The sequence below is a fragment of the Notolepis coatsorum genome (genome assembly GCF_963971535.1).
Source record: "Notolepis coatsorum genome assembly, chromosome: 8".
In the NCBI taxonomy this organism is placed as follows: Eukaryota; Metazoa; Chordata; class Actinopteri; order Aulopiformes; family Paralepididae; genus Notolepis; species Notolepis coatsorum.
Window position 1 is genome coordinate 82,134,511 of NC_140172.1, and position 18,592 is coordinate 82,153,102.

General features: G+C 41.7%; 1 protein-coding gene across 1 annotated transcript in view; it reads right to left on the reverse strand.

Annotated features, from left to right (window-relative positions):
- Positions 1-309: 309 nt before the first annotated feature.
- lamc1 (laminin, gamma 1) overlaps positions 310-18,592 on the reverse strand; it is a 161,307-nt gene continuing 143,024 nt past the window's right edge. The window contains exons 25-28 of the mRNA XM_084320745.1: positions 18,290-18,489; positions 9,894-10,052; positions 5,006-5,105; positions 310-3,728 (exon numbers count right to left, since the gene is read on the reverse strand). Of these exons, the coding sequence (XP_084176871.1) occupies positions 3,472-3,728; positions 5,006-5,105; positions 9,894-10,052; positions 18,290-18,489 (716 nt within the window). The 3' untranslated portion in view covers positions 310-3,471. The remainder of the gene's footprint in view (positions 3,729-5,005; positions 5,106-9,893; positions 10,053-18,289; positions 18,490-18,592) is intronic.

Consider the following 18,592-nt stretch of genomic DNA (forward strand, 5'->3'; position numbering starts at 1 on the left):
CTGCATCGTGTAATTTAAATAATAACACACAACTGGCCATGAGCTGAGCAGCCAATTATCCAATTACTTGTGGTCCCTTAAAAAGGGGTGACGCACATAGAGAAATTGTTGCAATTCCTACACCGTTCACTTGATTTGGATGTAAATACCCTCAAATTAAAGCTGAAAGTCTGCACTTAAAGCACATATTATGAGTGTTTGACCTTCCGTCATACTGACGATTTAAAAACAAAAGGTTTAGATCTGGAGAGATCGATGTTCTGACAAAAACAAATAAAAAAAAGAACACACACCAACCAGACTGGTTCCTGTAATAATTTTTATTATTCAAATGTTACGATTGGATTTACAGGTAGAATGGGAACAAACAGTGCTTTCCGATGTCCTCACAAGTAGTGTAAATAAAACGTTGCCATGGTATTGTGAGAGGGGGCGAGGCTTAACAAATCCTCCGCAGCCAATGGCCACGAAGAGAATGTGCAACACATACACCATCATCTAAAAAGAACATAACACAAATATTTGATACATTATAAATTAGAAATACTGTTTTATACATCAAGTGTGTATATGTGCTGCACACCCTGACGGGGGGGGGGGGTCAGACTGCACAAAAAAAAAAAAAATACCAAAGATTGTTCACAAGATAGTTGGTTGATTGGTAGTCCCTGCCATATCATTGATACAACCAGGAATACACGTCTAGCTTGGATATGAAACGAAACATAACAAAAGCATGGTGAATAATCTCATAAAAATTATTCTAATGATGTCACAATGGCTGCAGACTATTGGAAACCGTTACGTTCTAACATTCTTAAGTCTCCATAGACAATGAATAGAGGCCTCGCACAGTATGTTGTGTAGTTCACCCGTCTTCCAGCATGGCTGCCTGTAACATAGCAACCATTGTTTTATACATGGCAATGGAAGAGACAAGGGGAGCTATGTGTTGATATATATATGAGAAACTATCATAAAAACACAATTTGGTGTCTTATTACTGGATCTTGTAAACGAGTCACAGTAGGACAGTGATGTCAGTGTTTCACCTACTCTACCTACTACACAGAAAGTACGCATTTTCTTTTGAAAGTGGTTCCAGGCAGCGATGCTGGAAGAAAGAGAATTAGACAAACATTCCATGCAAGGCCTCGACTGTGAGGGGAAACCTTTTAAGAAGCTCACGCCTCAAAGGGATAAAAGAAGATGGTGATGGGAGAATCTAGAATGAATGTGTCTGGTATCCACTATCCAGGGGAGATGTCAGGTTTAAGGCGAGTGGTTTGCCAGGCAGCGAGGCCAGCGTGGCTGATCTGGACCCAATGGTTTGCCAGGCAGCAAGGCCAGTGGTGGCTGATCTGAACCCAGGCAGCAAGGCCAGCGGTGTGTGATCTGAACCCAGGCAGCAAAACCAGTGGTGCGTGATCTGAACCCAGGCAGCAAGGCCAGCGGTGGCTGATCTGAACCCAGGCAGCAAGGCCAGTGGTGGCTGATCTGGAACCAGGCAGCAAGGCCAGCGGTGCGTGATCTGAACACAGGCAGCAAGGCCAGCGGTGGCTGCTCTGAACCCAGGCAGGAAGGCCAGTGGTGGCTGAACTGAGGCCAGTGGCAGAAGTCCCTGCTTCTCTACTGAAATGTAATGGACAACAATGAGGGCAAGGATGTATGAAATGTGTGCAATAAACATTAGAGCTCTCGATAGGAGTGATGTGAATATAAACGACCATATATTAAGGCACAAAACACTAATTAGAAATGGTTAACTAGCAACTTGTGACCAAGCTTATTTTCCTTGGAGTCAAGTGTAATAAATTCAGTAATATGAAAACGTTAAGGCGCATGGCCCCTTGGGTAGAAGCCACTCTTTACACAAAAGGTCAAGTCCCGGTCGTTGTCAAGACACAGGGAAAAGGTTCTTGTTACAAAAAAAAAAAAGTGTCAATTAACTTGTGACCACCCACAGACAATCAAAAGAAACGCACATGAAATAATGGCATAGCTATGAGGCGACAACACTGAGCCATGTATACAAGCAAGCATATTATACCACAGAAGTTATCATATATATTTATATATTATGTGGATGTTTCAGTAGATTTTCTTTTGTGATGTAACCTATGTGGCTGTTGGGTCTTGAGGGGATGATAAAAAGTCAGCCAGTCCTGAATCATTTAGTCATATATTTACACAAAATAACAATTCCTCACTCTATATATCATATCATAAAAAACATTCACACAAAAATATAACATTTGAAAAATAATTAGCACCAGTGTATCAGATAAAGTCTCGCTACGCAAAATGTACATAGTTGCATAGTGTTGATTTTTTTGCCTTTTATAAAATGTTAATGTGTTTTCTGCAGTACACCTGTAATAAAAGCAGCAGCTAAAAAAATAAATAAAAAAAATTACATGATTTGTAGTGTTACAAAAACAAATGAAGGACATAAAATGGCATTGAACTGATGTTCCATTGGGGTGATCTCAAATATCAGAGCCATTAAAAAAAAATTAAAAAGATCTATTGAACAGCTTTTCAGTTGCAGGTGTGGGCAGAGTGTTGACACAGGAACACATGTTCTCCCCGCTTGTTTGACGCCCGCCATGTTAGCTTTGGGAGCAGAATGGAGGCAAATCAAAACGGAAAGAAAAAAATATGAAAAAATAGTGGATTCCTTCACTGCGTGAGTTTCTGAGAAACGTGGTTTGGTTAACACCAAAAAGGATGGCACAATACAGTATTGTAAATCGGAAGTTGCACGATAATACCTAGCTAAAACAAAAAAACACAGAACTCACAGACAAAAACCAAAGCCTGACATAATTAGGTGTATCGCAATGGGGGGGGGGGGGGGTAGATGACTCGTTAAGATGTACCATATCAGATAATATGTTGACATGTACAAGTAGAATTTGTACGTGTGCAGTTTTTTGGAAGATTAAGGACATTTTGATGTGGGTTCTTTCTGTGGTTGGTGAGGTCAGGAGGACACAAGATGGCGGACAGAACCTTTCCTCTGCGTAGTGGAACATGATGACAGTCTGAAGGTGGTGCAGAGGTGGTTTATTTCTCTCTTTATTTCTCGTTAAACTCGTGAGAGGTACGGCGACCTCTGCACTTGGGCTGCAACATACGTGAACCTGCCCTTTATAGTTCATTTAACTTTTTTTCTTCTTTTTTCTATTTTTTTTTTACTGCATTACCGCATATAGAAATAACGCACAACACACAAAACAAAAAGACCCAAAAAAAGCTGCTTCTTTTCTCTTTTCTTTAACGACCATGCATGTGATTTGAAATTGCCTTTTGTGTCTTGCAAAAAAAAATAAAAAAAACATTGTTTTGGTAAAAACGTGGCATCTTTGTTGCCCGAGTGTTAAGATGTGGAAAGGAGTGGTGAGAGAGGGATGGAGGAGGATGCATGGAGAGTAAAAAGGGGGAGTTATAGTGGGGTGGGGTCAGAGGTTAAGGCCGCTCCAGTGACGGGGTGTTGAAGCAGCCGTCGGGTAACGTGTTCTTGATGTCGTTGAGGTTGGCGATGTCGCCATGTATCTCAAGGATCTGCCGGTCGTAGTCTGTGATCATCTCCTCCTGGCTCCTCGCCACGTCGCTGAGCTCCGTTAGCTTGCGGTCCAGCTCACTGTCGGCCATCTTGCCCTTGGCCATCTTCAGGGACTCGTCGATCTGGTTCAGTTTGCTCAGGTCCACCTTGTCGATGTTGCCTGGAGGACAGAGGAGGACGTTTTTCATGCCACATTTTGTACAAAATCTATTTCAAATCGAATGTAACTCTTTTTAAAGGTGCTATAGACAGTGTTCCCACAGACATTGCAAAATAAAATTCAAGGACTTTCAAGTACATTTTCAAGCACTATTTTTCATTTTTTTAACGCATTTAAACCACAGGATAAAATTCACTTTTAAATTCTGTTTTTTATAGAAATAAAATCTGATTCAATATTTATGGCTTAAAACCAATTTCCGACAATTAGCTAAATTTTTTACATATTTTTTAATACAATATATATATCGAATTAAAGCCCCATTTGTTGCCTGTCGATAGCCCTTTCAGGTGACAAAATCCGTTCAGCGGTTCTCGAGTATACGGAAGTACATGCGAAGTACACAGTATTGCACAAATACTACTCCCGACTTTTGGGGCTCTAGTTCAGTCAATCATTTGGCGATCTCGAAAATTATTGGACAGGGTTGTAGCCAATGATAGCCCTTTCACACCGCCAGGGCTTTGGTTCTAGCTCCAGCTCCGTACTGGAGCCTCTGAACCTTGGTGCTCTCTGGCGAACCAGCCCGCGTTTACACCTATTTAAGCAGAACCAACGTTCCACCGTCTCCGTCATCAACGGGGGGGGGGGGGGGGGGGGGGCGTTACTGGCGGAGGTAAACATAATGCGTGGAGAAAGGCTCAGCGCGCGAGCGCACACACGCACTGTATACGTTTGAAATGAATCGTTCCAGCTAAGTAGGCTTCTATTATTCGAATTACTTGTTTTAATGGGTATCATAGTAGTAAGTCCTACTGTAGAACATGACATATTAGCATGACATCTGATTCATTAATGCCAATACTGGACGACAAGCGCAATTGGCTCTTGACAAGTGTAAACTATGGATTAGTCAGTAACAGTTAACGTCGGACCGTTAGCTCAACTGGTTAGTGCCGCTGCCTCTGGATCCAATGGTCCCAGGTTCAAACCTCTTGGTTACACAACCTTTTTATTTTATTTAACGTTAATTCATTTATCCACTCTGGTTGGATGGTGTATTGTGCTGTATCATTATATGACAATACATTTGAATCTAATCTCATTTAGAAATCGCTACCTGTTGAGTGGATCACAACCATATGAACACGACAGTGGCGAAAATGAGGATGACCTCAATTGTCTTTTCGAGTATAAAGGTTGATATTGCCCAGCCCTACAAACAATCGTCTTCATATTTGTTTTTATTGCTCTATCAAGTGTGAAGTGGAGCTTACCCAGCTGTTGGAGCAGCGCGGTGATGGTACTCAGCACAGTCTTCACTGCGCTCTTGGCCTTGCGAGCATTGTCTTCTGCTTCCTTAGCGTTGTCCGAAGCCTGGGGAAGATGACATGATCAGTGTCAGTTTTCCAGACCATCACTTGTGCAGCGGTTCTCAAACTACGGGTCACGACCCAAAGTGGGGTCGTGGGTAGGTGACAGTGGCAAAAAATAAATAAAAAAATTATAATATATATACATCCTTTTTTTGTTGTTCTTGCAACATATTTTGGCTAAATATTGATTTGATTTTTATTTAGTACATACAATTTATACAAAAGTATAAAAACAAGGGGTACAAGCAAGGATAACATGTGAAAGCCTGTTCACAAAAGGTAATTCACCCTTTTGGATTGGACTCAATGAAAATGCATGAGAAAAAAAAACCCGGACTCCACATTTTACTTCTCACGCATGTAACCGGAGCCAATCAGCTTCATGCTGGACCCTCAGCACAGCGTGGTTACTGTGTTTTACAGTATACGCGTGGGATCAATAAAAGGATAGATTTTTGGAATGGATATCAGGAATTGGAATAATCCATTTGGATACCATCTGATCTCAGATAAGGAATCTATTTGACCAGTCTTAGGATAATCAGACCCGTTTTCACGGAGATATAAGCTTTTCCCCTATAATGTGATATGGCTGTTTGACTGTAAGAGCGATCAGGAACTGAGAGAATCGATTTTCAGCTCGCGGCACCAGCGTGCACACGTACACATAATATACTATCGATAATCTAGCGTTGGGCTTTTCAAAATGCTATAAAACGGAAATGAACCGATAAAAAAACAATCCGCTTCGACAATGTTGACTGGAAATGGGTCATTGATAATGCGACGGGCAGATTAGACACATAGCCATAATTTAAAACATAGATTAGGCGATATTAATGCTAACATTGTAGTGGATGGTGGGCATTCAAGCACTAAATGTGCGCCCCCTGCTGGGCACTGAAAGTGTTAAGCTCCAGGCCATCAAGAAAAACCCCTCCCACCCACTATACACAGACTTGGCTGACAGGAAGAGCATGTGTTCAGTGCTCACACTACCTAAATGCAGCACTGAACGGCACAGGAAGTCCTTCATTCCGACAGCCATCAGACAATACAATGCATCACTGTGCCTCACTGCATCACTGAGCACAGAGTGACAGTTACCATCTTCCTGGACTCTTACTTTTGAAACAACACTGTGTAATATTACACCTACTGTAGACTTCAGTATATTTTTACTGTATTTATTTAATTCTATTCTTAGGAAATTTGTTTTGTTATTCTTATTCATGACTTGTTCTGTCTAAATTAGGGGTGCACCGATATATCGGTCGGGTATCGGTATCGGCCGATAAGTGCCTTGTTGACTGCTATCGGCCTATCGGCCGATAAGCTCAAATGTGCCGATAGCAGTCGCCGATAACTAACCATCCATTTGTGTAGCGTCAAAAGGCAAAAAAAAAAAAACGTTCACTCGCGACCCACCTGCACAACGGCCGCCGTCCCCCCCACACACACACAAGCTACTGCATCAAAGTTACTATTTATGATTAACAAGGCATTCGTTTTGTGGCATTAACGTTATATAGTTAGTGTTACACGGACAATAACATCAGCATATTATTATTACCCATAGCAGCAAGGCATTACTCCGAGTCCGTTCATAGCCGGGAGGCAGAAGACTAACGTTACTGGTGAAAATGTGATTTACGTTGGAATACTCCTTTGCCAACTTGCTGTACTTTGCTTGCAGGTCTGCAGCCATTATTACTGGATTAAGAATAGCCCCAACTTTAGCCAACGTAACGTTATGGCTAAACCTTTAACATTAGTTAACCCTAGCTTTCGGTTAGCTGTTCAATGCATAGTAATAACACAACCAAGCGAATCCATCAGAGCTCCCCATCAACACCGCTCTGTCGGGAGGATGGCATTTAAGAAAGTATCTGCTGTTAAAATGACACAAACATTCGTTTTGTGGCATTAACGTTATTATAGTTAGTTACACGTTCAATTACATCAGCATAGTATTTACCCGAAGATAGCAAGCAAGCCGTGCATAGCTCAGTTACATTCCGTTGCTCATTCCGTACACAACTACACATTCTGCAATCTGTTAATAAAGTTTTCAACCAGACAAATGTATAGAAAGGCTTTGTTTTATTATAACATTTGTTGCAGTAAAATCATTGTGTCTCGTTTGGCCATCCTGTGGAGCGCGCTGGTCGGCGGGCACTGCCGGGCAGCTAACGTATTAGCTTGTTGTGGTTCTGAGTTTGACTCGCATTCTCGCAAGCAGATCATCAATGGCGGCATGCCCCGAAGTAGAAAAATGAATAAACGCTTGGTGGTAAGCAGGAGGTGGGTGCTAGCGGTGTGGCGTAATTGGCCGAATCGACTGTCAATCAAAATGGTTCCATTGCATTGGTTGAAAGCTCTGGTTGAGAGAATAGTATCCCGCTGCAGGCCGCCAGAATGGTTCCATTGCATTGGTTGAAAGCTCTGGTTGAGAAAATAGTATCCCTCTGCAGGCCGCCAGACGATACTGGGAGAGGGATCAGTGATACCATAAACATATTTCTTGATGTTTCCTTTTTTAAGTAAGTAAAGAGGCCTACAAATACAAACACACATACAAATATACAGTAGTTTCATTAAAAAAAATAAAAAAAAATAAAAAAAAAATATTAAAAAAAATATTAAAAAAAATTAAAAATACTTATTTTTTGCCACAATTATCGGTATCGGTATCGGTATCGGCCGATTGTGTTAGTTGAACAATCGGTATCGGTATCGGTGGCCAATTTTCATATCGGTGCACCCCTAGTCTAAATGTTTAATGTGAGCGATTTAGTGTCAAATTTCCATCGGGATAATAAAAGTATTTCTATTCTATTAAAAAAAATTATTATTATTTTAAACAACAAATGTATGGTTTATTTTGCAGCAATTCTTTGTTGTTGCTGCCATCTTTAGTGTTGGTCTCTGGATGTGAATGCACAGTGCAGAGTTGCAATTCAAATAAATGTACATGAAATGGGGATGTTTTAACTAAAACATGCCCCAAGACCTTAGGGCTAGATCCACAAAGAATGGATTGCACGGTGCTAATTGCACCCTTACTTACAATTCATTATGAATTGAAAATGGGGGACCCTGATGTAAACAAGACGCAAGTCTTTCTCTGGTCTGCATCCCCTTAACAATTGCGTGTATTGAGCTGTACTGTATTGTACCCATTCTGCAATCTGTTAATAACATTTTCACTCAATCAATCACCTGCGTTCCATGACGGATAAAAGCACCAAATTTGGTACACACCTTCTTTAGGATGTAATCACCATCTCAGAAGGGGTGGCCAAATAATTTGACCCAATAAAAGGCGTTTTAAATGGGAAAATTCTAAATGACTGCCAGAAAAGACACAAGATTCCTAAAAGGTGATACAATTCTGACATTCTGGCATTTGGAATCCAATCCATTCGATCCAAGAATTTTGTCAACCAAAGGTCACTTCTCATCCTCTACCATGCACTTGTAGTCCCATATTTAAATTATTGTCTGGAAGTATGGGGTAATACTTATCGTTCCAATATATCACCTCTTTATATTCTGCAAAAAAAGGCCATAAGGATTGTGTACAGTGCTAAGTACAACCAACACTCTACCCCATTGTTTTTACAAGCATCAGCTTTTAAATTATGGGACTTGATCAAAACTGCCGAAATTATGTTCAAAGCTTCACATAACTCTCTTCCAACCCCCATCCAATATCGGTTCACTGAGAGGGTAGGAACCAGGAATTATAATCTTAGAGGGAAACAGAAACTCCAGCAACCGGGTGTAAGAACCACTCTAAAATCTATGTGTATATCTGTTTGTGGAGTAAAATTATGGAATGGATTGGACGAGGACGTTAAACTGAGTAAAAACATATACCAGTTTAAAAGAAAGTTAAAAAAAGGAATATTGGAAAGGTATAAGGAGGAGGATGAACATGATGTTTGGCATTAAAAGGAGTATGTATATAAAATATGTATTGACGGGTCAGACTCATGTATGTCTTGTTGAGATGTCGGGGGATGTGGGAAGCGGAGCTGTGTTACATGTTGTATGTAGAGGGTGATGGCCGGGGTGTGGGGAATGGAAGTTCACAGGATTGGCTTCTTCCATCCCAATTTTCGGACCATGGATGGTGTCTGTTCTTGCTGTTGTCTATTGTTTTGTGGTGGTTGTAGTGTTGTTTTGTGGTTGTCTTGTATTGTATAGGTTGTATGGTTTGAAATGAAAAAATGAAACTGATACTTGTTTAGTTTAAAAATAGGGGGCAGGTAACCATAAGATTTATTCTTCTTCCTGCTCCTTTTGCCCATGGTAGAACTCTATTTATGATTTTGTATGAAAACTGTATGATTGTATTGCTTCCATGTGGCAAATAAAAATTCTGAATCTGAATCTGAAATCAGATTGTGCCAATTATAGCTTTTACATTTACAGTAAATAGACTAATATTAAAGTATGTACTCAAAATAACCCATGAAAATGTTTTAAAATACAGTTTGAAACAAATTTAAACACAAAATATAGGCTGAAAAAACACTTAATATAATAAAAATATAATATAATAATTTCCCGAATGATGAATGTCAGTGGCATATATACATAATAGTTTTTAAGAACCTTTAAAAGACCAAATTAATGATTATCCATAGATCATATATAGAACATCTTCATATGACCAGAGATCCTCTATTGGGGCACAACTCATGAATGCCCCCAAAATTGGCTAATTTCTTATGTTGTGGATTGAAGCACACAGTTGGATGTACTATTGGGAAGCAGTTACCATAGCAGCCATCATCATGTCCTGGTCGGCCGCGGCCTTCTTCTTGGCCAGCTCCTGCTCTGCGGTGGTCAGCTGCTCCATCATGTCGTTGACCTCGTTGTCCAGCTTGTTCGTGTCCTGGAAGGCCTTCTCTGCATCCTCCTTGGTCTTCGCTGAACCCTGCCGCACCACAGAAGAAGAGAATAGAGGGTTCACTCTGACACGATGACAACATTCTAATGATGAATGAAAGAAAATAATGCCAACTGCTCACCGAAAACCTACGCAGTTCTAGAATTCCGAGATAGAATTTTGAGGAATCATTCTGAGAATGTACTATTTTAGTACTAAGTACTATTTTATCTTAGTACTTTTTATCATGTCTATTATATTGTATTTTATTATTATTTGTATTTTTTGCACAATCAAGGCGGGCATGCAGGGGGCGAAATTAACTTTTTGACTCACCGGCCAGTGGCGGGTAGATGGGAAGAATCTACCCGCCAAGCATATTTCTTACCTGCCAACTTTTTTTTGATTAAAAAAAATTATAATTATTAGTGGGAGGCGCCAAACGTAAAAACTGCCCGCAAATGGCGGGTGGCGGGCTTTAATTTCGCCCCCTGCGGGCATGGCCACCTTCATTTCACTACATGTCTCGTGTACATGTGTTGTGTAGGGCTGTCTTAAATACTTCGAAGCTTCGTTTGATGGCACAAGCTTCGAACATAAAAAAATAAATCGAAGTTTAAAAAATATATATATATATATTAAAAAAAATTGCCTCAAATCTTGCGCCTCCATTCCAATGAAACGAAAGTAAGCGGCGCCTCGACTCCACCTCTCTACAACAAGCACGTGGAGATTATCTGTGTTGAAAACAACAAGGACATGTGCAGCAGACATGTCGACGAAGAAGTCATCAGACGTGTGGTTACACTTTAAAATATGCAAAGACAATGCCAAAAAAGCCGAGTGCCAGATATGCCAGAAGAAAATGGCATATCACAACTCTACAACAACTTTGTCAAATCACCTAAAAAACATAAGTATCGTTGTACACGACGGCGACGCCACACAAAACATTAATAAGGCTATGCCTATGCTGCTATGACTAATGTGTTACCAAGTTGGCTAATTTAATTGTAATCATCTGCTTTTGTAGGTGCATTGTCTGATATAATTATAAATTATAAATTAAATATAATATAATTGTTTGCTTGATAGACAAAGGTTGCAACATAATTATGTAATGTCATGTCGTTGGCTGTGAGGGCTACTTAATTAATTAATCCAATCCACTTTATTTATAGAGCACATTTAAAAACAACAAAGTTTACCAAAGTGCTGTACAAGTCCCACAACATAAGATAAAAAAAAAAAAAAAAAAAAAAAAAAAAATTATATATTAAAAAAAAAATCTCGAAGCTTCGAATTAAAATCGAAGCTCTGCCCGAAGCTTCGATTGCCAAAAAAAGCTTCAAAGGTCAGCCCTAGTTATGTGTCGAAAAAATCTCTTGAATCTTCACCTGGAAGGCTTAAAGGGGAACTACACCCAATTTAAGATGTCATACATGTTGTTTTTATGGTCTCAGACAATCGAAAGATATTAGTGAACATGAACAACTCTTTCACAACTCTTCTCAAACTCAAACTTGTGTTATCAGGTATAACTGCTTCACAACTCTTCTAAAACTCAAACTTGTGATGTCATCAGGTAGTCTGAAGCTGCTCCATAGACGATGAATAGAGGCCTTGCACAGAATGTTTGTGTAGTTCTCCATCTTCTAACATGGCTGCCTGTAACATAGCAACCATTGTTTTGTACATGGAAAAGACAACCTTTGTGCAAGTGCAAGAAAACTGACTCATGAAGTGGTATGAAGAGCATGACTCTTCACAAGACATGAAGCTAACTGATATGAAGAGCATGACGCTTCACAAGACATGAAACTAACTGGTATGAAGAGCATGACTCTTCTCATGAGACATGAAGCTAACTGGTATGAAGAGCATGACTCTTCACAAGACATGAAACTAACTGGTATGACGAGCATGACTCTCCTCATGAGACATGAAACTAACTGGTATGAAGAGCATGACTCTCCTCATGAGACATGAAGCTAACTGGTATGAAGAGCATGACTCTTCATGAGACATGAAGCTAACTGGTATGAAGAGCATGACTCTTCACAAGACATGAAGCTAACTGGTATGAAGAGCATGACTCTTCTCATGAACATGAAGCTAACTGGTATGAAGAGCATGACTCTCTTCATGAGACATGAAGCTAACTGGTATGAAGAGCATGACTCCTCATGAGACATGAAGCTAACTGGTATGAAGAGCATGACTCTTCACAAGACATGAAGCTAACTGGTATGAAGGGCATGACTCTTCTCATGATACATGAAGCTAACTGGTATGAAGTGCATAACTCTCCTCATGAGACATGAAGCTAACTGGTATGAAGAGCATGACTTCATGAGACATGAAGCTAACTGGTATGAAGAGCATGACTCTTCATGAGACATGAAGCTAACTGGTATGAAGAGCATGACTTCATGAGACATGAAGCTAACTGGTATGAAGAGCATGACTCTTCATGAGACATGAAGCTAACTGGTATGAAGAGCATGACTCCTCATGAGACATGAAGCTAACTGGTATGAAGATCATGACTCTTCATGAGACATGAAGCTAACTGGTATGAAGTGCATGACTCCTCATGAGACATGAAGCTAACTGGTATGAAGAGCACGACTCTTCACAAGACATGAAGCTAACTGATATGAAGAGCATGACTCTTCACAAGACATGAAACGAACTGGTATGAAGAGCATGACTCTTCACAAGACATGAAACTAACTGGTATGAAGAGCATGACTCTTCTCATGAGACATGAAGCTAACTGGTATGAAGAGCATGACTCTTCTCATGAGACATGAAGCTAACTGGTATGAAGAGCATGACTCTCCTCATGAGACATGAAGCTAACTGGTATGAAGTGCATGACTCTTCATGAGACATGAAGCTAACTGGTATGAAGAGCATGACTCTCCTTATGAGACATGAAGCTAACTGGTATGAAGAGCATGACTCTCTTATGAGACATGAAGCTAACTGGTATGAAGAGCATGACTCCTTATGAGACATGAAGCTAACTGGTATGAAGAGCATGACTCTTCTCATGAGACATGAAGCTAACTGGTATGAAGAGCATGACTCCTTATGAGACATGAAGCTAACTGGTATGAAGAGCATGACTCTCCTCATGATACATGAAGCTAACTGGTATGAAGAGCATGACTCTCCTCATGAGACATGAAGCTAACTGGTATGAAGAGCATGACTCTCCTTATAAGACATGAAGCTAACTGGTATGAAGAGCATGACTCTCCTCATGAGACATGAAGCTAACTGGTATGAAGAGCATGACTCTTCACAAGACATGAAACTAACTGGTATGAAGAGCATGACTCTTCACAAGACATGAAACTAACTGGTATGAAGAGCATGACTCTTCTCATGAGACATGAAGCTAACTGGTATGAAGAGCATGACTCTTCTCATGAGACATGAAGCTAACTGGTATGAAGAGCATGACTCTCTCCTCATGATACATGAAGCTAACTGGTATGAAGAGCATGACTCTCCTCATGAGACATGAAGCTAATTGGTATGAAGTGCATGACTCTTCATGAGACATGAAGCTAACTGGTATGAAGAGCATGACTCTCCTTATGAGACATGAAGCTAACTGGTATGAAGAGCATGACTCTCTTATGAGACATGAAGCTAACTGGTATGAAGAGCATGACTCCTTATGAGACATGAAGCTAACTGGTATGAAGAGCATGACTCTTCTCATGAGACATGAAGCTAACTGGTATGAAGAGCATGACTCCTTATGAGACATGAAGCTAACTGGTATGAAGAGCATGACTCTCCTCATGATACATGAAGCTAACTGGTATGAAGTGCATGACTCTCCTCATGAGACATGAAGCTAACTGGTATGAAGAGCATGACTCTCCTTATAAGACATGAAGCTAACTGGTATGAAGAGCATGACTCTCCTCATGAGACATGAAGCTAACTGGTATGAAGAGCATGACTCTTCACAAGACATGAAGCTAACTGATATGAAGAGCATGACTCTTCACAATACATGAAACTAACTGGTATGAAGAGCATGACTCTCCTCATGAGACATGAAGCTAACTGGTATGAAGAGCATGACTCTCCTCATGAGACATGAAGCTAACTGGTATGAAGAGCATGACTCTCTTCATGAGACATGAAGCTAACTGGTATGAAGAGCATGGCTCTCCTCATGAGACATGAAGCTAACTGGTATGAAGAGCATGACTCTCTTCATGAGACATGAAGCTAACTAGTATGAAGAGCATGACTCTCCTCATGAGACATGAAGCTAACTGGTATGAAGAGCATGACTCTTCACAAGACATGAAGCTAACTGGTATGAAGAGCATGACTCTTCTCATGAGACATGAAGCTAACTGGTATGAAGAGCATGACTTCACAATACATGAAGCTAACTGGTATGAAGAGCATGACTCTTCTCATGAGACATAAAGCTAACTGGTATGAAGAGCATGACTCTTCACAAGACATGAAGCTAACTGGTATGAAGAGCATGACTCTTCTCATGAGACATGAAGCTAACTGGTATGAAGAGCATGACTCTTCATGAGACATGAAGCTAACTGGTATGAAGAGCATGACTCTCTTCATGAGACATGAAGCTAACTGGTATGAAGAGCATGACTCCTCATGAGACATGAAGCTAACTGGTATGAAGTGCATGACTCTTCACAAGACATGAAGCTAACTGGTAAGAACCATGTTGGCATTCGGGGTCTCGCACTAGCTTGGTTTAAATCCTATTTAACTGATAGAACACACTGCGTGGTCTATAATGATTTAACATCTGAGACCCTCCCAGTGCAATGTGGTGTCCCACAAGGCTCTGTCCTGGGCCCTTTGCTATTTTCGATTTACATGCTACCCCTCGGCGATATCATACGCAAATTTGGCATAAACTTTCATTTTTACGCTGATGACACCCAATTATATATACCTATTAAGCCAAATGATTCCTCCCAACTACAAAACCTTGAGGCCTGCTTGCTTGCCGTCAAAAAATGGATGTCGCAAAACTTTCTACTCCTTAATGCAGATAAAACTGAGATGTTAATTGTTGGCCCCCCAAACCACAGAGGCCTGTTTCAGGACATCTCCCTCAACTTTGATACCTGTCATGTATCCCAGAGCTCCACCATAAAAAACCTCGGAGTAATTTTTGATTCCTCCCTCTCATTTAATGCACATATAAAAAATGTCACCAAAATTGCATTCTTCCATCTTCGTAATATCGCAAAAATACGCCCCATTTTAACTCTGGCTGATGCTGAAACCCTGATTCATGCTTTTGTCTCATCACGTCTGGACTACTGTAATGCACTTTTTTCAGGCTTACCTAATTCAAGCATCAAAAATCTTCAACTCGTGCAAAATGCGGCTGCACGGATACTAACTAGAACTAGAAAATTTGATCACATCACACCAGTTTTGTCCGCCCTACATTGGCTTCCTATCCAAGCCCGCTCTGACTTTAAAGTGCTACTCCTCACCTACAAAATTTTAAATGGGCTTGCACCGCTCTATCTATCTGATCTCATCTCCCGATACTCGCCCGCTCGTGCTCTGCGCTCACAAAATGCGGGGCTTCTATCGACCCCTAGGGTTAAAAAGAAATCCGCCGGCCACAGAGCCTTTGTCTACCGCGCTCCCTACCTGTGGAACAAATTACCTGCCGTCATCAGGGGCGCCTGCTCTGTCGAAGCTTTTAAATCCCTGCTTAAGACTCATCTTTTCTCTCTCTCCTTCAACCTACCTTGATCTCACCTGGTCGGGGACTGACCTTTAGATTAATCTGTGTAGTTTAGTTATGGTACAGGGTACTACATGGTACCACTGGGTAGTTTACTATAGGGTAGTTTAGTTAGGGTACAGGGTACTACATGGTACCACAGAGTACTACTTGGTACTGCATGGCATTACAGGGTACTACATGGCTTACATAGCTCTACATGGCACTACAGGGTACTACATGGCACTACAGGGTACTACAGGATACTACGGGGTACTACATGGCACTATGGGGTACTATAGGGTACTACATGGCACTACATGGCACTACAGGGTACTACATGTCTGCTCCTTTGCAGCACCACAAACATGGGAACTCTCTAACTCTTCCCCCCCCCCCCCCTCTCCCCCCCCCCCCCCCCCTCCCTCCCCCTTCTCTCTGAGTACCCGTCTCCTGGCGCTGACCAAGGTGATGGATGCCTCGGGGTCTTGGCCAAGCTTGTAGTGACTGCTCTACATGCACCTCCGAGGCATTGGATCAGTTATTCACCGCCGTCTGTCCGTGGTCCTGTCAACTGATTAACAGACTGTTAACAGATTAACAGTCAACGCGGTTTCATTGCTGGGTTAAGTACTTCTATTCTATTCACATAATACGCTTACTTCATATATCTACTCCATTCACATATATGCCTACCACTTGTATCTATTGCTATGTCCGCCTACTACAATCTCATGAGCTGTCTAACGCCTGTCCCGTCTCCCTGTCTTCCTATGACTTGCTGTCCTGGAGTGTTGACCGGAGTGTTGGACGTCCCGTGACAAAGGCCGGGAGATTGCGACCCCCTCTGCGTGCCCCCCTGTCTTCGGAGGTCTCGTAGTGGTGACCGGAGTGCCGGATGTCCCGCGATGATGTCGGGGAGTTCGCGACCCTCTCTGCGCCACCCCCCTTCCCCCTGTCTCCGGCTGTCCCTGAGCAACGACCGGAGTGTTGAATGTCCCGTGACTAAGACGGGGAGGACGTGACCCTCTTGTGCCGCCCCTGTGCCTCAAATAGATCCGCTATCAACTCTATCTTTAATCTTTCAAAATGTTCAGTTGCTATCGCTATTAGCTCTATCTTTAATTTTTCAAAATGTACAGTTGCTATTGCATGCACTCATCTGTGTTTCACCACACACATGAGTGCATGCTTACCAACTGTCCGTCTGCAACACTACTATCACCGACATCTAAGAAGGGAGATCCCCCCTTGAACGGCCCTTCTAAGGTTTCTCTCCTCCACATTGCCTGTGGAGCTTTTTTTTCCCTATTGTTAGGTTTTAGTGAGTTTTTCCTTACCTTCGCGTGGGGTATGTCTGGGAGTGCTTGCATTCTTTCATTTATTTGCATTCATCTAAAAAATGTTTGGACCCTATGGTGTTCTTGTTCTGTTCTTGACTTATTGTTATGTTGTCTTCTTGACTTGTTTAAAGAAGACCTGTACGGCCCATGGGGACATTAACGTGTGTTGTCGGGCCCTATAAATAAATTTGATTTGATTTGATTTGATTTAAGAGCATGACTCTTCACAAGACATGAAGCTAACTGGTATGAAGAGCATGACTCTCCTCATGAGACATGAAGCTAACTGGTATGAAGTGCATGACTCTCCTCATGAGACATGAAGCTAACTGGTATGAAGAGCATGACTTCATGAGACATGAAGCTAACTGGTATGAAGAGCATGACTCTCTTCACAAGACATGAAACTAACTGGTATGAAGTGCATGACTCTTCACAAGACATGAAACTAACTGGTATGAAGAGCATGACTCTCCTCATGAGACATGAAGCTAACTGGTATGAAGAGCATGACTCTTCATGAGACATGAAGCTAACTGGTATGAAGTGCATGACTCTCATGAGACATGAAGCTAACTGGTATGAAGAGCATGACTCTTCATGAGACATGAAGCTAACTGGTATAACGAGCATGACTCTCTCCTCATGATACATGAAGCTAACTGGTATGAAGAGCATGACTCTCCTTATGAGACATGAAGCTAACTGGTATGAAGAGCATGACTCTCCTCATGAGACATGAAGCTAACTGGTATGAAGTGCATGACTCTTCTCATGAGACATGAAGCTAACTGGTATGAAGAGCATGACTCTCCTCATGAGACATAAAGCTAACTGGTATGAAGAGCATGACTCTCCTCATGAGACATGAAGCTAACTGGTATGAAGAGCATGACTCTTCTCATGAGACATGAAGCTAACTGGTATGAAGAGCATGACTCTTCTCATGAGACATGAAGCTAACTGGTATGAAGAGCATGACTCTTCTCATGAGACATGAAGCTAACTGGTAGGAAGAGCATGACTCTTCTCATGAGACATGAAGCTAACTGGTATGAAGAGCATGACTCTTCTCATGAGACATGAAGCTAACTGGTAGGAGAAGCATGACTCTCCTCACGAGACATCAAGCTAACTGGGACCTCATATTGTTGCTCAGCTTTGGAGTGTTTTCTTACCTTCTGCACAGCGCTGGCGATCTTCTCCGCCTCCTCGGCTTTGGCCTTGGCTTCGCGGGCGTCGTTGGCAGCGTTGCCGAGCGCAGCCTCCGCCTGCCTGGTCTTGTCGTTGGCGGCGTTGATGGTGGCGTTGATGGCCGGGATCTTCTTCATGGCGTCCTCAGCCGCCGTCTTGTTGTCGTTCACCCTCTTATCAAAGTCTGTCGGGAGGAAAGAGAACCAATGATGACGTGGATAAAATTACTTCTCCTTTGAAGTGTCCAATCACACTGCTGCGACGAGAATGTTGAGGGAGGATCATTC